This window comes from Argiope bruennichi, chromosome 3 (assembly GCF_947563725.1).
Source record: "Argiope bruennichi chromosome 3, qqArgBrue1.1, whole genome shotgun sequence".
In the NCBI taxonomy this organism is placed as follows: domain Eukaryota; kingdom Metazoa; phylum Arthropoda; class Arachnida; order Araneae; family Araneidae; genus Argiope; species Argiope bruennichi.
Genome location: NC_079153.1, coordinates 80132867 through 80157229, shown reverse-complemented (window position 1 = coordinate 80157229; position 24363 = coordinate 80132867). Strand labels below are relative to the sequence as shown.

The 24363-nt window shown below is 26.5% G+C and overlaps 2 protein-coding genes across 3 annotated transcripts; one reads left to right on the top strand and one right to left on the bottom strand.

Moving 5' to 3' along the window:
- Positions 1-3773: 3773 nt before the first annotated feature.
- LOC129964070 (3-hydroxyacyl-CoA dehydrogenase type-2-like) lies at positions 3774-15439 on the bottom strand. Its single transcript, XM_056078746.1, has 5 exons — positions 15265-15439; positions 12889-13053; positions 10716-10880; positions 9527-9764; positions 3774-4024 (listed from the first exon to the last, which is right to left on the bottom strand). Exons 1-5 carry the CDS (start codon positions 15277-15279, stop codon positions 3834-3836), a joined length of 774 nt encoding a protein of 257 aa, XP_055934721.1. The 5' UTR covers positions 15280-15439; the 3' UTR covers positions 3774-3833.
- A 227-nt stretch (positions 15440-15666) lies between these two features.
- LOC129964069 (3-hydroxyacyl-CoA dehydrogenase type-2-like) lies at positions 15667-23763 on the top strand. 2 transcript variants are annotated; one of them, XM_056078745.1, is made up of 5 exons: positions 15667-15749; positions 17217-17381; positions 19712-19876; positions 21352-21589; positions 23498-23763. In XM_056078745.1, exons 1-5 carry the CDS (start codon positions 15726-15728, stop codon positions 23686-23688), a joined length of 783 nt encoding a protein of 260 aa, XP_055934720.1. In that variant the 5' UTR covers positions 15667-15725; the 3' UTR covers positions 23689-23763. The 2 variants fall into 2 exon arrangements, with proteins under 2 accessions (XP_055934720.1, XP_055934719.1); XM_056078744.1 differs by lacking the exon at positions 15667-15749 and adding an exon at positions 15795-15923.
- Positions 23764-24363: the final 600 nt, after the last annotated feature.

The window sequence follows — 24363 nt, the reverse complement described above, 5'->3', positions numbered from 1 at the left end:
TAAAAATATGTAAAATTTATTTTTGTCGAATAATATTTTTAGAAGTTATCACAGGAAAACGTCAAAATTCAGCTTAATTTTTTAAGTAATTAAAATTTCAAAAAAAAAATGTTCCAAGTTACACAATTTCACTATCCAAAGTATCAATACGCCAAATTTGATAAGTATAGGTCAAATGGCCTGGTTTGTAGAGCGTAAACACATGCACATACACAGAGAAAGAGATTCATCTTTATTAGTAGTAGATAGAGATTAAAATTTATTACAGCTTATTTATTTTTTAAATTGCGTTTACATCACGTCTAAAAGCTAAAACTATTTTTTTTTTCATTATTAAAATTAATTAGAAAAGGCAAAGTTTAACACACCTAAAAACATTGATATGTAGTATAGTTTAGGTTTTAGCACCCTAATATTACAAAACACGAGCTCTACTGCACATGAAATACTACTTACATTCAAAATTAATTTACATGTAGGCAAATACCAACAGATTTAACCTATTTAAGAATTCTAGAAGCTAAAATTATTAGTCAATCAACTAAGAAATCATAATTGTAGCTTGAAATAAGCTTTGCTGTAACCTTTCAAAAAATTGCCCCCCCCCCTCATGTATTGATTGATTTCTGTGCAGTTTTCCTTTTTTTCAGGCATATTATGTTTATGCTGATAAAGTCATCGACATTTTTGGAATAATTTTCACATTTCTTTAAAGTAAACAATACTTTTTAAATTAAACTAATTTTGTTATTTCAGAAATCAGTATTAAAAATAATTTATTCTTTGGTGTAAGTTTATTGATTGGATAAAAATATGCTGAATGCCCTAATAATAAATGCATAGTTTTTAAAGACTTCATCACATTATAGGAAATTCATATTCATTGTAAATTCCATGGATGCAAGCAAAATTGGAACTTTCTATGATGAGTATAGATTAAGAACACGCACAGAATGCCCACATACTTTAGAACGGCGATACTTTTAGTCATACATATGGAGTCTAGACATAGTAAAGTGGTTATGTGATCACTTATAGCGTCACATAACTTGCAGTTAGCATTTTCTAAATTTGAAAACAGTATAAGGTATGAAAAAATAAACCTAAAATTAATTTACTTGAGGATTTACACAATATATTAATTAAAAAGAGCAATAATATCTCTTTTATTTAAAGAAACATTCAACATGTTAGAAGTATGAGTTATACCATTTTTTTTTCTGATTTATTTCATAATGTTTGTGTTTTAAAAGCTGCATGCCTTTCTTGATAAAAATATTTAATATAATTTATTAATATCGTTAAAAAGTACAATAATTCGAAGATTTTTTCTTTTATCCTTTGAATTCCTCATAAACAATATTATAATATTACCTATTATTCTAATACTACCAATTTAATAAAAAATCAAAACTATAAATTTACATGCACATCTTCATACCTTTTTGTTTTAATTATTTACGTAATTATTCTCAGTGATTGCAAATGAAAATGTTTTTAAAACGTTTAATACTCTCTTGTGGATTGCTGCGCAATGTATTCAAGAGAAGGAAAAGAAAAATATCTCACTTAAGAAAAAATGTTTGAATATACAGTGTGATTGCACTATTTATTTTGAAATCTCATTGCATAAATTTGTACAAACCCTTCAAGTTTACTGTTTGTCTATAAAAGTACGCACTTACTTAATGAAATTATTATTTTCAAAGTTGAATTTTTTTTTGTTATTATTATTGTATTTATCAAAATTACTTTTTATTTTTTTCATTATGGAATTTTCATTAAAACTTGGAAATATTAAAAATAAATCTTTCCAGTCATTTTCAGTTTAAAATCAACATTTAATATGTTTTTTGTAGTTCATACTTATACCTCTTCTGTTTTTGTGGAATTGAAACATGAACCAAATTCCCAATATGCTTAGATAACAGCATACACAATTAATTTTTGCCTTGCAGCTCCAATTACATCTTAAGAAAAGAGTGGAGAGAGGAGTTCAGAACTTAGCTGGGCATTCAGTACATTACATCCTTTCAATCGCATTATTATTTCTTCTGTCTTTGAATTTTTAACATATTTGTCTATTTTTATATCATATTTGAAAAAATATATGATGGTTATTTTTCATTTCATTTGTTTCTAATCAAAGTTGTGTTTCTCTTTCTTCTAAATAGCCTCCAACTTGTTTCCAAGTTCAGATATTTCTGAATTTAGATATTCTATAAAACACTACAAAATAACAAAACTTATTTTGCAGAATATTTTTTGCAATATTTGTATTTCTTACATCTTTGTAACAATACAGGCTGTTTATAGCAAATCCTTGACAAAAGATATCTCAAAAAACAAAAGTCTTTGAGTGTTCAAGACAATACTGGCAGAAAATTCAAACCAGAATACGACACAGTTATTTGCTTTCTTTATTTGCTGATAAATTGAAATACATAGCATGGAAATGAAATGGTTGAATCATATGAAAAAAGCTGTATCTTTTAAAAATGTGATTTCAAAATTAATTAGCAAGCAAACTACATTTATTCCTCCAATAAAGTCCTCAAGCAAAAGCATGCACTATGCTGATAAAAATAGCTATGCAAAGATTGCAGTATTCCTCTAAGTTACAGTTCAAAACTATGTTCACTGCATTTTCATAAAAAAAAAAAATTGTGTGCGTTTCAGGCGAGATCATTTCCTTTTATTTTTTTTCATACAACATGGGGTTAACTAAGTAGCAAAATCACTTTACAGTACTAGAAAGAACAATCTAGTGAAATATGCATTGGAAAAATGATATAACACATAATTAATCAATAATATATTATAATAAATTGGGACAACAGAAGACAGAACAGCATGGAATGAGTATGACTGAAGCATGCAATGAGTACAAAATAAATAAATAAATAAATGAAAGAAGAGCAATCATTCTAAAAGCTGAATACTAATACAATGCAAACGCCTAGAGAAGTAAAGGAAAATAATCTAGTATCTCATGTAAGATTCAACAGGAAACAAAATACCCATATAATTGTTTTATCTAAACTTTATGTTACAGAATTATCATCTATATATTCTAAAATGCATTATGTAAGTAATAATTCTGAACTGTTTTCAGAAAATATGTATAATATTTCTGTAAGTAACTTGCACATCGAATTTTCCCAATATATCAAGAATTGATAGCTTTAAGGATAAGTCAGATTTAACATGTAGCAATTTCCATTATTTAGCATGACAATATGAGGTAGAAAATATCATGAACTTCAAAAATCAATGGCTCAGAAAACAGGACTATACAATATAGAATAAAATCCATCTTTTATCTCAAAACAAATATTTTCAAATCCAGTATGACACTGCTTCAATGTAATGCTAATGTATTTTACTTTTAAAAAAATAAATAGCAATATAGGTTGTGCTATACAGTTAAAATTTTTCAATTTTACAACATCGCAAATCCCATAAATGAAGAAATTAAAATTGCAAAAAGTAAAATTTTAACAGGAATCCAATAATCTTGACCAACACTTTATATTTAAGCAAATCATTTTCATTCAATAATGTTTTGACTGTTAAATAACTTTTTATATTCTCAAGGCATTTTGGTTATTAATATAAATTCTTAATCAAAATATTTATTGAACAAAATATGAATATGTTGTACAGGGAACTATTTTTTGAACAAAGAACTATTTTTAATTTTTGTAATCTTTTACTGTTCATTGAAATTAGAATTTCAAAAGATGGAATGAAAACACAAAGTACTAATAAAAGGCAATACAATTACTAATTTTATTTATTATTTTATAAAATTATTTTACACAACTACATAATCATATTTCGTATCTCAAAGCAGCATCTAATCTTAAGACTTCACCATTCAACATTTTGTTCTCTAATATTGCTTGTACAAGGTGTGCAAATTCACTAGGATTTCCTAAGCCTTTGGGAAAAGGCACAACTGAAGGAATAAATCGCCTGTATTTCTCAGGTAAAGACTGAAAATATGGTGTATCAAATAAACCTAAAAAAAAAGCAAAATGTATAAATTATTAAAATACAGATAGTGGTGATACAATAAGATAAAAAAATTCAATTATATTTTTTCTACATTATATAATGCAACAGGGATGTCAAGAAATAAGAGCCAAATGAAAAACTGTTTCTAGTGTAAAGATATAAAAAGTACTAATTCCCATGAATAATATTTCTATTGAAAATTATTTTGCATTAAACAGTGTAATAATGCTTACATTATTAAATTCAGTATATTAATTATGCAAGGGATGTTCAAATGAAATGGTACGAAACGACACTGTGGGTATAAATGAAGACTTTCTTCAAAGTATACACCATAGGCTTGAGCACAATGATTCCATTGATTAACGAGCCGAAGGATTCCATGTTCCCAAAATTCCTGTGGCCGTGACGAGATCCAGTCCTTCACAACGTTTTTGAGTTCGCTTTCCGAATTGAAGCTCCTTCCCTTTCAGATGTTTTTTTATAGGACCAAACAAATGAAAATCGCAGGGCGACATGTCCGGTCTGTAGGGCGGATGGTCGAGCTGTTCCTATTTGAACTTGGCCAATTCCGCGTGTGTAACCCTGGAGAAGTGTGGACGCGCTTTATCATGGAGCAGAACCACACCCTGCGAGAGTATGCTCCGATAAAAATAGCATATCTAAATAGCATATGCTCCGATCTACGCCGGAGACTCCTATAACATTTCTAGATGTTCCGCTACTTTCTACCATAGCGGCATAAGCAAATATGTTAACGGTTACTTGTTACGACGTTTCTTATCTTTTCATTTGAACACCCCTTGTAATAAATACAATAGCTAATAGAATCAAAACAGTTGTATATAAGCTTAATGCTGTCAAAACTTGTTAAACTATATTTCTTTAAACCAAGTATAACCTGCTTTAATAAACAATGACAATAATAATATTAATAAATCAAATAATTTATTGACAGATAATGCTGAGAAAATCTTATAGATAATCAAATTTCGTAAATCCTCACTTTTGATTAATACCATTTATACTTTAAATTAATACTATACTATTAATTTAATTAATAATTGCCCTGATTGTATACATTTTATGATTTATTTCCCCCCAAGAAATATAACCTGTAACATCACACAAATGAGATTGGCACAATGATTACTACAGGATATGCATAATGATTATTTATGCAACTAAATTTATTAATAATTTTTTTAAGATATGTGCTCACTACATTTGCTTTATTTCAAATTGTCCAAACCATTATTTTCATGAATCTTTAAAAGTACTTATGGATAAAATAATTTTTAAAGGGGGGGGGGAGTAAGAGAGAGATGGAATGGAATATAAGTCTACTGTTATATAATAGATCTATTATTTTAGTTGATTAATGAGCTTAGTAATTGCATACATGATTGCAAGGGTTTTGCCAATGAAACAGCTGCTGTGAATTGAAATAAATCCTGAGACAATAGGGCCATTAGTAATATTTCCAGAATCAATTAAAAATGGAAATTCCCTAACTGATACAGAGATAAACAAAAATATTGATAAAAATTCATAGATTCTATCACTTATAAGATTGAGCTTTTTTTAAATACTTATTTCACTTCTTTCTTATTTGTAAAAGTGATATCAATTTTTCATGCTGCTCCAAAATTCCAATTTTTAAAATTTCATACACATGAACTATAGACAGCAATATATCTTAATTAACCATTAACTGCTTAGTTAAATTTTGATGTCATGTGTGTGGTGTTAACAAACAATAAAATCCAAAGAAAAATAATCATTTCAAAATTCTGTAATATTTATAATAATAAATTATAATTTAAAGACTAAAGGTAGAAAAATACACCAATTTTTTTTTAAATCTATTCTTTAGTATACTAATAAAAATCCATTTTTTGAAAATATTTATACAGAATGAGGGGGAAAGGAGTGCACTTCCATTTATAAATAGATGTTTCGAACAAAATTATATTAATCTAAAAAAGAATCAGTAATAAAATACAATAACAATATATATTAATTACTAACAGTAATAAAAATATGAACACAAATTTAATACTTCCTTCAAACTATGGAAAAAATGACATTATGAAATAAAAATGCGTAATTATTTGATTGATATATTAATTGGGGTTTGTTGCAGAAATGTGAACTTCAAACTAAAAGCATTCAATCTGCAGAAATGCTTTAAAATCAAGATGACCAACAGCTATGAATCAGATACTTTATAATAATAATGAAACTAAAAGTAAATTATATTTAAAAAAAAGAAATGAATTTCGTGGCCTACTTTCTGAGATAACACGGAATAGCATGGAATTAAATACACAACATTTCCCCCCCTTAAAATAAATGAATGCATTATCTTTCATTTTACTCATTTATGACTATTAATTAATATTTAAAAGAAAAATCTGCAATTGGCATTAATTAAAAAATATACCTGAAAATATCTGTGATAGCTTACTAGTTTGACATAGACATTAAAAATCTTGTTCTGCCTACTGTTTTTATTTTTTAAGAAATAGTTTTAAAAGTTTAAATGTGACATACATTAAATCCACACTTTAAAGATTTCCATTCTTTTTTTTTTTTTAATTTAGTGCTGATATGACACAGCTATCTCTATTTTGGACAAATTTTTGTCATCACTGAAATTTACAAAAAAATTGTATATCATGATTCAATAGTACAATTCATCAATAAATTCCATCGAATCGCAAATATCTGATAATATCACATATAGAGCAATGATAGGGTTGTATAAGCCTTGTGAAATTATTTTCTTTAACATTTGAAAATGTATGTAAGAATAATTTATTTATTAACATTAGCCAAATATCAATCCCAAAAGCATATTTAAGCATTACTTTGCATTTACTGAATGATTTGATAAATGTTATTCTTGCAATATTCATTACCATTTAATATTAAAATTCAAATAATGGCAAACTGTACAAATAAATTCTCAATATAAAAAAATTACATAAAAGATGTCAAGTTTTTATATTAAAAGTATAATATAAAAGAAGTGGGAACATAAAAATATATTTCTTTAAAATGTACTTATATTTATTAATAAAAAAAATTAACTATTGTTAACTATTTTTAAATTTTGTTTTGTTGTGTTACAGCAAGCACTTCTTTGCTCTCTCTTTTTTAAAGATTAGTGTCACAATTAAACCGAGTATCTAAGGATTAGAAAATGTTGAAATGATAGTGAAAAGTTTGGTCATTTATAATGATTAAAAATACAAATTATATTTCCAACACAAATAATAAATTTTCAGGCATTCATTTTTCAACTTGTAATGTCTTACTTCTACTTTGTAATTCTTACAACTTCAGATAATCTTTTTTACAATATGCTGAATATAAAAATAAAACTCAAAGTGTGTAAATTTAACTTTCCATTCTTTGCAAAGCATGTTTATCCACTAGTAACTATATTTTTTTAGCAAGTAATAAACTAAAATTCAAAAAACATCTTTTTACACTAAGTATTATCTAAATCAATTTTTATACTACTATTTTCACCATTTATACTAGAAAACTTCCAAGAAATTATCTATTACAGTGCCTCAATAGAAATGGATACAGTTTAGAAATGCTTGTGTAAGGTATTTCAATCATTAGCCTACACATTTTTCATTTCTCATTCAGCATTAGTTTATATTTTTGATTACAAATAATGGAAGACCATATTGTACATTAAATTAATTATTAATGAATTATTTTGAAATTTTTTATCTTAAATCTGTTTTCTATAAGGAAATAATGCCTTAAAAATGATTTGCATCAGTATTTCAAAAAATAATGTGAGAATATCTTTGGCTTGCTGTGAATATATATATGTAGAAGTGAAATGGTATCCAATAATAAAAATATATATAAATATTATGATATTCCTTTCATTACCATTTAATTAAAAAAATTTATCATCAAATATTTTAATCAAAATTATATTCTAAAATCATGATCAGAGATACATTAAAAATCTTATACGAGGGCAATTCAGAAACTAACCTCCGATTGGTCACAGTGCGGGTAGTGGGGGGAGTAGCGCGCCATCTGTGCATTCACACGCTCAGCAGGTCAGTCGGCATCAAGCCGTAGTCGAGTGAACATCGTACCTGCGCTAGTTTAGTTTTTGTGGCAGTTTGAAATGTGTGCTGCAATAGAAAATCCCGCCAAATGTGAAGTGCGTGCTGTTATAAGGTTTTTTACAGCCAAAGGATACTCTGCAGCAGCTATTCATCGTGAGCTTTGTGTCGTGTACGGACCAAAAGTTATGAGTGAAGGAGTTGTCCGTGAATGGGTACGTTTATTTAAAAGTGGACGAGAAAACGTTCATGATGAAGAGAGGAGTGGTAGACCATCCTTGGTGACTGATGAACTCGTTCAGACAGTTGATGCAAAAGTTCGTGAAAATCGACGTTTCACAATGGCGGAGTTGTCTACTGATTTTCCACAGATTTCTAAGACTCTTTTGTACGAGATAGTGACAGCAAGATTGGGTTACCGTAAGTTCTGTGCACGATGGGTGCCCAAAATTCTTACCGACCACCACAAAAGTCAAAGAATGGCCTCTGCATTAGACTTTCTGTCACGTTATGAGGACGAAGGAGAACCATTGTTAAACAGAATCGTGACCGGTGACGAAACCTGGATTAAGTACGTGAACCCTGAGACAAAAGAACAATCAAAGATGTGGGCACATTCAGATTCGCCTACCAAACCAAAAAAAGCCCGGCAAGATTTTTCTGCCAGAAAACTGATGGCAACGGTGTTTTGGGATGCCAAAGGGGTGTTGTTGGTTGAATTCATGGAACGTGGGACGACCATTAATCAAGACGTGTACTGTGAAACACTAAAAACATTACGACGGGCTATACAGAACAAACGCCGTGGTATGCTGACTTCCGGTATCGTTTTTTTGCACGATAACGCCCGTCCTCACTCTGCTCGCAGAACAACAGCCCTTCTTGAGTCCTTCAAGTGGGACGTTTTCAACCATCCACCTTACAGCCCAGATCTGGCGCCAAGCGATTATCACCTCTTCATGCGTATGAAGAAATGGCTCGGGTCCCAGCGGTTTGATGACGACGAAGAGCTCAAAGATGCGGTCATAGGCTGGCTCAAGGCACAAGCGGGTGATTTTTATGCAGAAGGAATTTCAAAGCTTGTGAAGAGATACGATAAGTGCCTCAATCGTTATGGAGACTATGTCGAAAAATAGTGCAAAGATGTAGTTGTAAGATGTATATATTAAAATATTTTTACTTAACTTGGTGTATTTTTTTCAATCAACCGGAGGTTAGTTTCTGAATTGCCCTCGTATTTTCTTGATATAATGTTTATAACATCTAACAACATATTTTATATAATCTTAAATGCTATCTATTTTCTTTAAATTCAAATCATTTACAGTATCTTACATACAGAAAAATAACAATATCACATATATTCTGCTATGCAAAAAAAAAAAAAAAAAATTACACACCTGTTGCAATTGCACAGCATCGTATTCCTTGATCTGAGAGGTCTCGTGCTATTGGTAATGTCATTGAAGCGATGCACCCACTACTTGCTGCAAAAGCAACATGTCCCACTCTGCCTTCAAAAGCATCAATACTAGTTAAATTAACTATAACACCTCTTTGGCCATGATCATCTGGTTCATTTTTCGCCATCAGCCCAGCTGCTAATCGAATTGTATTAAAGGTACCAACAGTATTCACCTAAAAATAATTAAAGTTATGAATAAAATTAGAAATATATAAAAACAAATTAATTAGTATTGTTTGTATGCCAATAATTCTACTCAAAATAAAATGCATTATAATTCTAATATTAGAAATGTAAAAGAACTTTTAAATGAATGGTAACAAAGCAAAAATATATTTCCATTTCAAGCAATGCAGATATTCTTCTTTAAATCTAAAATTAGATAAAATCAGAAAATTTAAGTGTGAAATTAATTACATTATGAAAATTTTAGTCAATGAATTTTTGTATGTATTCCTCAAATAGAATTCTTATTTTCTGAACTTAAAATAATTTTCCAACCAGAAAGACTCAGACAATTAAAATTATTTCATTTTAATATTTTATTTACATTTAATAAAATATATGAAGAGTAAGTTTTTTCCAAATTTATATTGGCATTATGGAAAGCATATTATTTTATGCATTTAAATATAGAACATTATTTCTATTCAAATTAAATTGCTGAAAAAATAAAAGAAACACATTTTCAGAATAAAATTCAGAATATTATCATTAAATATTTTTTAATGAATTGAAATGATAGTTATCACATACAAGTAAAATATTTGAGCTGGTAAGATATTACAAATATAACCATTATGGTGAAAACTTTAGAAAGATTTAATCTGTTTACTTTTTTAAAAAATCATATTTCTTATTTAAAAAGAAAAATCAGATTTGTCTCAAATTTTCTGGGTAAGGCTGATGATTCAATAATATGCTTTTGATAATTTAATAATACTTTTTCTAAACAGAAATCTCATGATTCACAGTCTGAACAGCAGTCTCTCTGATATAATTTTGATGATTTTAAAAGCATCGAATATTTTTCACACAACTGCTACAATATCACTCAAATATAATAATAAAAAGAAGTCATATTTAGAAAATAAAAGAGCTAAAATCATTAGAATATAGTCTACCTCAAGAATTTTCCTAAATTTGTCCAAATTGTGTGGTGTATGATTAGCAAAATCGTAAGTTTTAGATAAAACATTTGTGCCAGCACAATTCACAAGGAAATCCAATCTTTTGAACTTATCTTTGCAAGCATTTAATGCCTTAGTTACATCTGATTCTGAAGTAACCTGAAAATGAAACAGAATAAGCGATCAAAATAGTAATAATAATTTAAATGAAACTAAAAAAAATATGAGAATTCACAAAATTTTAACAAATGCACAGCATAATGCATGATTACTAAATATTTTAATACTTAAAAAAAAAAGCAATTTTCACAAATTTGCACACTTTATAATTTTATTTCATTTGTATAAAATTTGGTATAGTATAAATTATTTTCAAGATACGATTAAAAGTGAGAACAAGTCTTCATTTTGTTATAATCTTCATCATTAGAAGTTACATTATATGTTTTCAAATGATATACAACTTTCTAAAATTTTAATATCAAATAAAAAGAACAACAAAATATAAAATTACACAAATAGATAAGACATAATCAGCATATAAGAGCAAAAATAATTCTTTATTATATATGCGAATTCTAACTTATCATTAAGATAAACGATTGTAAAAAAGAATTATATAATGTCTAAAACATTTTTAGGTATTGTGATACATAAAAAAGAAATTATCTATATCGTTCATTTATAACATTTTTATTTTAATATGTATATGTGTAAATTTATAACTCATACATAAAACTGCAGCAGCATCTCCCTTAATATATATATATGAAGAAATTTTTTTTAATGAATTAACTAGTTTTCTAATATGTACACTTGTGAACATTCAGTAAAAATGCAGAAAACTTTTTACAAGCTAATCAGCAAGTGAAAAAAAAATATATTATACAATTTCCTAATAACTTTTTAAAAATATTTTATAAATATATTTTTATAAATATAATTCATTAATAAATATCTTTTGCATTTGTTGCAAAACAGAAAAGCATCTATAAAAATCAAATAATGATTAGAATACAACATGATTAGTCCAAACAAATTTTAAGTTTAAAAAATTGGCAGAATATTTAGTTATAAAACTGAAAAATATATCAATGGCAATTCAATTGCTGCTTTTAAGATAGCAAAAAAGGTTAGCTTTGTAAATATAATAATTAAAACCTTATAATAATTATGATAAAATTGATTTTGTGTTACAAAAAAATTAACAGTAATGTTGTTTAAAATACCAATTTCAGTTTTTAAATTACAAGTGCTAAAAACTATTTTTACTTTAAAAGAAACAGATATCCCTCACTCATATATGAATGAAATAGCATAAGAATTTAAAAAGCATATATATTGCTGGAGTAATCAATGGAAAAACAATCTGCTGACTAAGAGAAAAAAGAAACTGAGCTAGCACTATATCTTAAATAGAATCACACAGCTATACTAACAATTCTTACATATGCTGATTGGTATTGGTAATGCTTTCTCAATTTTTGGAAATATACTCTCAGCTGTCAAAGCACTGCATTGAATATAAGATTCAGAAAAGTAATGAAAAGTACAGTCATCAATAATATTCACTCTAGGAAAGAAGATTTCATTTTTATTGTATTATATTAATTTTATTAATTTATTTATTATGTGGATGTCTAAATAAACAAAAATATTTTTTTTCTTCTGGAAATATTTATAAAACACTTGACACAATAAAATTAAAAGATTGTATTCAAATCAATGGCCTATTTAAAAATATTAATAAAAAATATTTGCAAGTGTTATACCAATCTAATATTAATAAATATATAAACATTCATACAATAAAATAACTTTAGAAACACTAATGTTCTTCTTTCCAAAAATTATAAGAGAACTAAAAAGAGTATTGTGCAAACTTACAAGTACACATTAACAAATAAATCTTTTCTAATTCAACAATTATCATCTTAGCTACAATTTCTTATAAATTTACTTTTACCATTAACAATTAATAATATATTTTTGTCACAAATGTGAATTCATGGAGATTATTTTATCATAAAAAAATTGCAATCTTAAACAAAGGCAATATTATCATTAATCAATTAAACGACATTGTCATAAAATTATTTTATCATTTACATCCATTTTAATTTATATAATAAATGTTACAGAATTTTACACATTATTGAAGACTTACATCAGTTTCAAGAAATAAACTATTTTCACCAAATCTTTTTGATACTTCTTGCCCTTTAGAAGAGTTTATATCACATAAAACAACTTTTACACCATGCGTTATCAATCTCTCAGCAGTAGACAGACCAAAACCTGAGGCTCCCCCAGTTATAAGGGCAACTAAACCCTGAAAGCATATTTTAAAGAAATATTAGTATAATTCTTTGCCAATATAGCAATGAAAAAAAAATTTTAGTAACATAAAACATTAGCTATGTAAATAAATAAAGTTCTTAAATTCATATGTTTTATACAAAATATAATGAAATATTATATAATGCAATTTTAATATACAAACTGCTTTATTTTTTGTGCAATTTAAATAATAACAGTACTAATTTAAAAGTATTTTGAGAAAAATTATTTTTTAAAAAATTAAAGAATAACATACACTATCATTTCACTTCCTCAAACACAGCTTTTGACAGACAATGTATCATAAATTATGTAAAATTTAAATAATTTGCCAAGAAAATTAATTATTAAATACAACAGGTAATGACTGGTTAAGTAATACTCAAACTGAAAGAACAAACTTAATTATTTGGAAATTTCATTGCAAGGTACTAAGTAGTTCATCAAGTTTCTTTTGTGGGAATTAAATTCATTTATGATTCAGTAGATATTCAGTGTTAATTGATACTTTGTCACATAAAAGTATTTAAATTAACTGTTTATACTACTTAAAATCATGGAAATTGCAAACACTTAAGCATTATACAATAATTTCTATGAAATAAAGCCAAAAATTGCAATGTAGAATTACATGGCAAATCAAGCTATGATACCTTTCTCTTCTAATCCAATACTTAAATTGCCAGTTGGATATTAAAAATCATCAACTATGCTCTGAAATTCAATGGCCTTTAGAAAAACAAAATTGATTAGTTGTTTTGTGAGTAATTTCTTTAATGCATTTGAATTTTAAAATTATCATGTTAGAATTATTCAAGATAAGCCAAGATTTTGGACATTTTTAGAATGGACATCTTTACAAGAAAAAATCCTTAACACTCTAAGAAGCTCGATATTTTAGTAAAGTAGAAAGAAATTGAAACTTATTAAAAAATATTACAGGTTTGTTTTTTTTTCCATTTAAAAATGACTCAAGAATGATCCTACTTTTGAACCAATGTTATCATATCGATTAATCCTGAAATAGATTTCATAATTTCAATTAGATAAAAATTATGTGCCAGCTGAGACCAAACTTCCATACCATGTCAAAAGGATATTTATCCCCCAGAGATTTAAAAGACACTCAATCTGGAAGGAACTGGGTCTCAAATATGAAACCTCTGTATTAACTCTAAAGCAAGATGAGATAGTATCACAAAATGTTTAACTGAAAATCATTAAAAAATAATTTATAACAATTTAATTAGTCAGAGAACATTATCCTAAAGTGGAACATTAGTAGTCAATGGGTTAAATAACAGAAGAACATAAAAATACAACAAAATATTCATGGAAATTTCTCCAGAAAGAATTATATGCATCTATAAAGAATTAGATTCAAATGGACTTAATTTATAAGAAATAATATTACTCTAAATAAACTTTATTTTTTCTGTTTTGAAAATAACATATTTGTTACGCATATATATCTATAACATATGTATATGTTATTACTTTTAACAGATATATATATTAATAATGCAATAAATAAATACTTGTCTTAACTTATTTCAGACCATTTAAATTAAATAAGTTTTAAAGAATATTTCCTCTTATGAGCAGTACTGCGATGGACCACTGAAAGAAGGAGAACCCAGTATTCTTATTATTACAGAAGAATGTATCTGTAATAATAAGAATTATTTAGCTCCCACATAGTAATGGAAATAATTTAATTTTCAAAAATTAATATATTAGTAAACATTTCTTTAATACTTATAAAGATTCATTATTTACTAAAAAGGCACAATATTCACTACTGCTAATAAGACGTTAAAAATTAACTTGTTTAATTTTGACATATTATTTAAAATATTAAATTAGTTCCCTATATTTGAAATACTTTTTAATTTGCAAACGACTAGTCAAAAACTTAAGTTACAGACATCTACAAGAAGGAGATTCTTGGATTCCCGACATTTTGGAGCCCCATAAAGAATTACAAAACAAAATAAATTTTAAATGAATATGGTACTTTAGATGTATAATTTAAATAACTCATACACAAAACTAAATAACATTGTGCATTCAGAAGGCTCGAAGTAGAAATAGACTTAATTAATCTTCATTTACGATAAAGCACCATGTGATTAATAAACTATAAAACAGTTATAAAACCAAAAATCCGTAAATAAATTTTGAGATCATTACATGAACTTACTTGCAGTTTATTCATCTGCAATTTAAATAAAAATAAATAACACTATAAATTTTTAATTCAATGAAATGCTCTACTTGTAAAAAAGAACAAAGTAATAAATAAATTTTAAATAAGCATCAGATGTAGCGCAATAAAGTTTAGCGGCAAAATAAACCCATGTGCGATTTGGTTTCAATTTGTTATTGCTATTCCGTAGTAATAATAGAAGTTAATACTTTTTTATAATTGTTGAAAAATATTTAAGTGAAAAAATGAAAGAAAAGAAGTTTTTAAAAAATTGTTTTCATCAATAAAAAATATTTTGTTAAAGTTCAATGATGGTTTATTTATATCTTCGAATATTTAAAGTTAAACATTTATTTGAGTTTAATTATTATTGAACGAAGAGTATGGCAACATAACAAACAGATGTGAATGGAAATTGGAAAAAAACAGCAACAAGCTTGAAAAACTAAAAGCACATGGCGTTTAACCGGTCATTAAAGGTACGTTAAGGGATGCAATTACGAAAGAAAAAGGGGGAAGGAGTCTTATAATTCTTGAAATGCATTGCATGTCTGATGTTTAATCTAAAATTATGTTGGAAGCTTATTGCTATTTATCGTTTGTAAATGATGAGCTTCAAAGTATTGATACATAATGTGTTCACATTTTTCAAGGTTGCCCCTTTAGTACATATTAATATTTATTAGGAAAAAAAAATTCTTTTTCTTTACATACGAGGAAGGAAAAATGCTCGACAACTCAAATTTGTTTTGTTTTGTTTTAGATAAATTAGGTATTGCTAATGCCAAACTTTTAATGGCAATTTTTTGAAATAATTTAATAAAAATTCACTTCTCCTAATAATAGAAAATATTTGCGAAATTTATATTTAAGAAATAGTACCTTATTTGTATACTTTATAGAAATGCTTTATATGGTTTAAGTTAGGCAGAGAGAGTGCCAATTAAGGACTTTATATTGACTTTAGAATTTAATAGAATATAATCATTCAGAATGAATAATTATGTTTACATTTATAGTTTTTAGTCAGTCAGTATGTGAATATTGTTTCATATACATTGTAGAAAATGAATTATAGTCATGATTCATTGGTAAATGACAAAAAAAAAAAATTGGTCTTTATGTGGCATATAATAAATTAGCCTGTGTTTAAATTTAAGCTTAAAAGAAAATATATATTTCAATAGATTTATTGAATGCTATTGAAATTTCAATAGATGTATTGAATGCTATTGAAATATTTCTGATTTCTGCAATCATTCAAATTATGGTCATGTAAATTTGATTAGAAATAATAAAGTTAAACAGTGCCATAATTAAAAGGATAAATTCTTTAAAAAAAAATAAAAAAAAAACCTTAAAATGCAGGTGAGCTTCCATTAGCATAAAAAAGAAATGGTATTTTAAATAGTGATCACTAGGCAATTCAAAATTTTAAAAGAAGTTCATTACAACTGGTCATTTAATGCAGAAATAAAAAAGGATTCATTCAAAAAATTACATTACATTACAGGAACAAATCATGTCATTATAGATAATCATTTGGAGTAGTTTCTGACTGGTATTTCACATCTGTTACAAGAATTCTCTTTTAGAAATATTGAGAATTTTTTTCTTTTTATTAATTTAATCTTAACAATTATTAGTAATGATGAAGAATCATATTTAATAAAATTACTAAAGTTATAGCATATTGGCAAATACCATACTATATCAGCTGCCAATCTTTGTCCTTCTCAGCTTAAAATCATATTAAGTTCATCAATGATAATTGCATTTTAAAATCAATAAATAATAGAAATTGCCAGAATAGAATGCAAAATGACAAATTTGATGTTATCTCTAGTCTTGTGTGTGTGCGGTGTATATGTAATTCTTCCTGCACATCATTTTCATTGTATTGTACATTTTGTCAAAAACTTCTTAATCATTAAATGCACGTATAGGGTTTAGTTGCCTTAGTAACTGGTGGAGCCTCTGGTCTAGGCCGAGCTACAGCAGAAAAATTTGTGCAACAAGGAGTGAATGTCGTTATATGTGATCTTCCAACATCATCTGGAGCTGCTGTTGCCAAAAGTTTAGGAAAAAATTGTTTATTTTCTCCAGCTGATGTAAGTATTTTTACATTGTCAGTATGTTACTTATTTTCGTTCTGCTGTGTTTGAAATTTATGGCTGCTTTTAGTTACTTTATCTGCAGTTAAGGAGAAAGCGAATTAAAATGTATGCATTCAAAAATAGTATCATCTAGGGGAAATTGTTAAAAGGTTTCTAAATAATAAAGGAAATTATAGAATGAAATGCTATGCTATAACTTTCAGAAGTTTTTTTATGAACAGTATTATTTATTGAAAAGTATTGATATAGTTTCTTTTGATTGAGAAGCTGTATTAAGCTTTGTAAGCTCTGATGACATTACAATTAGGCCACAGATTTCTCATTTGCATGAAAGCTATTGTATGCATTAGATGTGCTATTTTTGAATCTTCTGGGACAAATATTTTTAGAATGATAAAGTGTGAAGGAAGAAATTGAAAAAAGGAAGAAAGAGTTGTAGTTAAATGCTATTTTTGTCTAGATTTATAATATCTAGTGCTTACTATATTTCTTCAAAAATGACCATTTTTAAATTAGTCATTTTATTTATTGTTAACCTGAAATGTAACTTCCTGTGAAATTTTTAAAATTTACTTAAAGAAACACTTTTGTGAATTTTGGAATTTAGAAGCTCAGAACTAATATTAAAATTCATTTTAATTCTGTGGATCATAACTTATTTTTATATTAACATTTGAAGCATGATTTCTTTATTTAACTCATAATTTCATTCATGTATATAGTTATAGAAAGTTTTGACAGAAACGTAAGCCAACACCAATTCAGAAGTAATTAAAATTTTAAAAATGTATTCTGTTGTTTTTGTCTATCATTAAGTAGATTTGTTAAGCTATTGAAGCAGACCTGGAGAGCCTTATAGCTTGTGTTTCTGGGGATTCTAGTTAATTAAGTCATAATGACATTAAATTTTACATTTCATCTTTTTTTTTAAATTTATTTATTTCACTTTTTTTTAAATTGTTTTTTAATATGACTTATTCTGGTGATTGAAAGAAAATAATTTTTTTGTTGGATGAACTTGAAACTACAACTAAGTGAGTTCATTAATGTTAAGGGGGGGGGGAATGAACTAAATGCTGTTGAAGCAACCTTGAGTTACACAGAACAGGAGGAAACCTGAAGAAGCAAGCTTATATTTTTCCTAAAATTAATATGATATAGTAGTTAAAAAAATGTTAATCTGTGTAGTAGCAACTTACTATGACATTTGGATACAATTTGTTTGCTTTTGCCCTTTTATTTTAATGCTGTTTTACCTTTTGTAAGATAGTAGATAATTAATTTTTGTTTGTATCTTATTTGGCATTAGTAATTTTTTCTTTTTTTAGCTAACTCAGAATTTACTTCGTGTAAAATTTTTATGTAGAATGTACATGGTTTCATTCATTATTTTGTAGACCTATTAAATACCATCTGCACATTTTAATCAAATGTCAATGATATAATGTCTGCAAATATATTGTTTTGTTTCAATTTTTGAAATTTTAATAAATTTCTCAAATTTTGTAGCATTAAGGAAATGTATTTTTGATATAATAAGATTAGATCATCAAGTATGAATTTAGAGTGCCTTAAATTGCTATTTATTGTTTTATGTAATTAAATTTCTATTTTGTATAGGACCAAAAGTATACTTACATTTGTGTAACACATTTATTTGAATTTCTTCAGAAAACTGAATGAAAACCCTTGAACATCTATCATTTACGAATATGTTTTGAACTTGTATTTTACATTGAAGATTTCGTCATGAAGGCATAATGGATATTTACAAAGAACAAAATGATTTAAACTTATTCCATCACACAGAAAACTAATAATTTCAAATTTTCACTGTTTGTTGTGCACAATACTTACTAATCTTTTTTTGAAAATAGTTTATCTGTTTGGGAAAATATTACATTTTATTTAATTTTTTTTATTTTTTGTTTATAACATGCAAATTTTACAAAACTAAGAAAATATATGATAATATGTTGCAAAATATTGTATTAAAATTTGAAAAAAAAAATGGAATATTAAAAGGAAATATGAATATTTGTATTAAATAGTTTTTAACTGTATATGTGAAACATAGTGTAATTTTAGTAAGTTCCTTGAATGTGTTCATGAATGAATCTTTGTTGTAAAATGCTAGATCATGCATATTTGGCAAAAATCGAAAACAGCTCGTTTATCTTTTTCAAGAAATTTGGGAAAATGTATAAATCCAAAAGTGCTCAGTTACTTTTAATTTATAAGTTCTAAAATAATAGACTGTTTATTTTTAATACTGGAATATGTTATATTTGATATTAATTATTTATCATGTCTTTTGTTTCTAGATATGTTCTCCAAATGATGTGGAAAGTGCATTGAATGTTGTCAAATCAAATTTTGAAAAATTGAATGTTGTAGTAAATTGTGCTGGAATCAGTACAGCTTTTAAAATTTATAATTTTCTGAAAGACAGAGCACAATCCCTTGAAGACATAGAAAAAGTTATACAAGTTAGTATATAAAAGCAATATATCATTCACTGTTTATATAATATGCTGAGATCTGTATTATATGCTTTGTTGTTTAATCTTAAGTAAATGAATTTCACTTGCTTGTTCATTTCTTTATATTTAGATCATATGAAAAAATTATATAAAACAATAACTTGGGCATAGTTGATATGTATGTGTCATGTGTAAGATTAGATCAATTTTTATGATGAACAACTTATATTTCAAATTTCAATATGAAATGTCTAAAAATCAGAGAAAATTGCAGACGAGTGCATTTTGAGTTAAGTCTGTGTGCTATTGGCAATTTCACATTATCATATCTCAACATATGAAGCCAAATCTCACCAAAATAATCATAGCAACAGCAAACAAGGGCAGCTTTATTTCAAGGATATGCTGAATTCTTAGAATTTCATAACAATAAGAAAAGCAATAACAATGTATCATAACAATAAAAACAATAAGATTCTGTTTATTACATTTTTCTTTTAATAATTTAGGGTTTTTTATTAAGGGAAAGAAGAAACTCATCTGAATTTTTTCCTATATCTGAAAAATATGGCAGTAGCCAATAATTAGTTTTCATTTATTGATTTTTTTCATTTATCTTAATTTAATCATTTTTCTCTCCCTTACCTACACTTTAAATTACTATTGGATTCATTTAAGCTACACTTATGTTCTTTCGTAAAGTTAAAATTTCAGTTTTATTATTAATATAAGTATTTAATGTATATTTAGTCATAGTTACTAGCATATGAATTACTCATTAAAAAAAACTCAGTGGTTTTTGTTTATTCCTTGTATCTCTCCTATGTATCTCATTTTTAGGTAGTAATGCCTCACTATCGTTTCTTTAAAGGACATCAACCTATGTTAATTCACTGCATTTTATAATAAATTTGATAAAATAGCAATATATGTATTATAGTTTAAGCTGCTTTTAAAGAAAAAGTGTTGACATATAATATATAGCTTGAAAAATAGCTACTTTTAATTTTTGTATTAAAATACTGTATTGGTTATTGAAAGACTCAATAGATTCCTAACTTAGATATACCTCTAGTGCTCTAAAATCATTGTTACTTGACACTGTTACCATATCATCTACTGTTTCTTTGATCAAGTTAGTATTTGACCACAACATTGTTTCTTCTTCAACAAAGACTTTTTACAAAGAGTCTGCAATAATCCATTTATCCACTTTGCAACCAACCATCTAAGGAGTCCTATATAGTACAATATGTTTTTTTTGGGGGGGGAAGGAGGGGGTCATATTTTCAATTTTAGATAACCCAAGTTTTATTTCTTCCAAGTGCAGTTAACCGGATTTTCACTGTATGAATTTTTCTACTTTAAGATATTACTTGTGTTTGAACTTATATTCAGATTGTTATTTAAGGAATTTGTTTTACTTCTTTCTAAAATTGATCCATCAAATTCGCCTATCTGATTAATTTTCATTTTTGTAGGTTAATACTGCTGGTACTTTCAATGTCAACAGGTTGGCAATAAAAATGCTGGCTAAAAATACTCCTGATGAAGAGGGCCAAAGAGGTATTATAATTAATACTTCTGGTATATCTGCATTTGAAGGAATCATGGGACAAGGAGCATTTTCTGCCAGTTGCCGGGCTATAGCATCCATGACAATGCCAACTGCACGAGATTTGGCACCTTTAGGTATTCGTTGTTGCACAATAGCCCCAGGTACTAAAATAATTTCATTTCAACATTATTTTTTATCTATAAATGTTTATATTATTTTTTTTATTCAATTTACATTTCCCATGAAAATAACATTTATAAATCACCATTTTTTTAAAAGTTTTGTGAAGTTTTTAAAATTTATTTGAAGTAATCCATTTTGGAACTTTGTATCAAAAAAGAAAGGGTAGAAAATTATCATATTTTGTCTTTCTATTTGAATCATTAATAAAAGAAGTAACAATTTTTTTTATTATTATTATTTAATAGTTAGTGAAGGAGAACAGTATTTTATTTCAATGCCATAAAAATATATTTATTTTTAATTAGGAAAAAATATGAGTTTTGCTTGAAAGCTTATCATATTCTTGTAGAAGATATTGTGTCATATTTCTTAGCAGAGATAATTTTTAAATCTTTTTCTTATGACTTCCGATTTTTTTAATTCTTTAGAATGCCATATAAAAATGAATCAAATCAATGTGATTAATCTGCAAAATCTTTAGCTATGAAATTATTTTGATATATTTAGCAATAATAAAGCTTTTTTCAGCAGTAATTTGACATAGGAGGTTTTTGTTATTGTTATTATGGATATTAGGGGGAAAAACATTATAAATAGCGAAAATTTCAATAGAAAAAATTGTAAAATTTTTAATAAGAAAATTGTTAGTAACCTTTAATTTTTTTCAACATTTCAAGTATATAAAGAGAAAGTATTGTAATTGTTAAATTTTGTTGTCAATTTAAATTATAAGATTTTGATAGAATATCCATGTTTTAGATTTCCTTGAATCTTAAAAACTCATGCTTGGAATTATCTGTCTGTCAGCTGACAGGATAACACAAAAAATGTTTTGAGCTAGATGAATGAAAAGTGGTATGTTATCTTAGCACTAAATTTGCTGATTTTTATTAAACTTCGAATGAAATCCATTCAGAGGAAGTCTGGTTGATCAAGTACAAGCAAACTCGATAACTACTTAACATAAAGAGCTTGATAGATAAAATTTGGTACATTTAAAACAACATTTAAAATATTGATATTTGTCAAATTTTAAACAAAATCAGTGTAAGGGTGTTTGTCTGTTTGATTTAGTTACCATGTATATATACATATGTACTTCCATAGGCATTGTAAGCATGGTAACTAAAAATGCTTCAATTTAGAGAAATGAAATTTGGTACATAATTTGAATTAAAATTTTAATGAATTTTGAACTGGATCTTTCTAAGAATTGACCTTTTATTTCTTTTTTTCTGTCTAAATATGACAACTTATGTGAATAAAATTTGGTATATAGTTTTAGTTTTAAATGTGTAAGCATTTTTCAAATTTTAAATAAAATCTATCAAAAGGTTGCCATCTATTGGTCTGTATATTCTCATAAGTGCTGTAATTCAAAAACCAACAACTTAAATGAAATTTGATAAGTGATCTTGTAATACTAATTATATTTCAGTGTTGTCTTTTGATTTTAATCGATTGCAAAATGTTTGCTCTGTTTTCTCCAGTATATTACATAGTTCACTTTCATGTGCAAGACTCTGAAAATGAAAATGAGCTCTTGTGGCATTCATGACCATTTACAAATGATATAATTCCACAAATGAAGAGGGGGGGGGGTAACTTCTCTATTAAATAGTATGTAAGAAATTTTTGAACAGGCCATTCCTGATGGTTAACAAATGTCACACATTTAATCATTGCATTTTTTTAATATCTTTAAATATTTTTATTATAAAGTAAATTTTTTATTTATTTACATTTACATAGGCAGTAAAAATTTTGAGGATTACAAAAATGTTCTTTTGGAATTTCAGTCATGAATCACTATTTGACCAATGTAAAATCAAATATTATGCCAAAAGCAATAATAATAAAAAATCATTTTTCTTTTTTATAAATAGGTTTCATTGAAACAGAATTAAACAGTACTCTACCTGCAGAAGTTGTAAAGTTCATAGCAGACACTACACCCTTTCCTAAAAGGTTTGGAAAACCAGAGGAATTTGTTCATATAGTTCAATGTATTATAGAAAATCCCATGTTAAATGGAGAAACAATAAGACTTGATGGTGGATCAAGGTTTCATCTTTAAAACTCGTACATTAATTGTTCATTAGCTTCTTGTAGATAAGACCAATATTGCATTAAAATGGTATTCATTTTTTAATGTGTGTTTGTTGATTTTTTATTTTATTTGGTTAAATGCATGACAAACAAGTTTAATTTCAGTATTCTATTATTGCAGAAAATTTCATTTTTCTATTATTGGTTGAGTTCTGGATAGGCATTCTGTTTGATCATGTACATTTTCCCCCTCAATAAAAATATTTTTTTAAAAATTAAAGCAAATAAAACAAACTACACATTTATTCTCAGTTACTTTGAAAACTTATTGTGAGAAGTAAACCTATTGATATTCAAATATAATGATAATTATCAAAATTATTACATCTTATTAAAATAATGAATAAATAAGAAACTAATTGAAAGGTATATGCTTCATTTATAGAATTTTTCAAATTTATTCTACTTGGCTCAAAAATTGCAAAATAAAATTTATTGCTTTTCCCCTTATTTATTTTTGATTCCTGATTCTATAATTTTTTGTTAAATGTAGCAGAAGTGAATAGTGGTACAAGTGTTTCTTTTTTGGTATTGTTTGTTTCAGTACATAGACAATAACCTGGTTCTTTGAACGATTCTGACTCTGTCAGCATTTTCATTTTCTAAAGAAAGAAAAATAATAATGGAATTCTTTGGTCATTCC

What these genes read in the sequence shown, in the direction of transcription:
- LOC129964069 (XM_056078744.1), top strand. Translation starts at nt 15,876, where the DNA reads ATGATGAGCTTCAAAGTATTGATACATAATGTGTTCACATTTTTCAAG. An exon ending in ATGTGTTCACATTTTTCAAG is followed by an intron (nt 15,924 to 17,216) that starts GTTGCCCCTTTA and finishes ATGCACGTATAG; the next exon opens with GGTTTAGTTGCCTTAGTAAC. An exon ending in ACATAGAAAAAGTTATACAA is followed by an intron (nt 19,877 to 21,351) that starts GTTAGTATATAA and finishes TCATTTTTGTAG; the next exon opens with GTTAATACTGCTGGTACTTT.
- LOC129964070 (XM_056078746.1), bottom strand. An exon ending in GTTTATTTCTTGAAACTGAT is followed by an intron (nt 10,881 to 12,888) that starts GTAAGTCTTCAA and finishes TTTCATTTTCAG; the next exon opens with GTTACTTCAGAATCAGATGT. An exon ending in ATGCTGTGCAATTGCAACAG is followed by an intron (nt 4,025 to 9,526) that starts GTGTGTAATTTT and finishes CTTTTTTTTTAG; the next exon opens with GTTTATTTGATACACCATAT.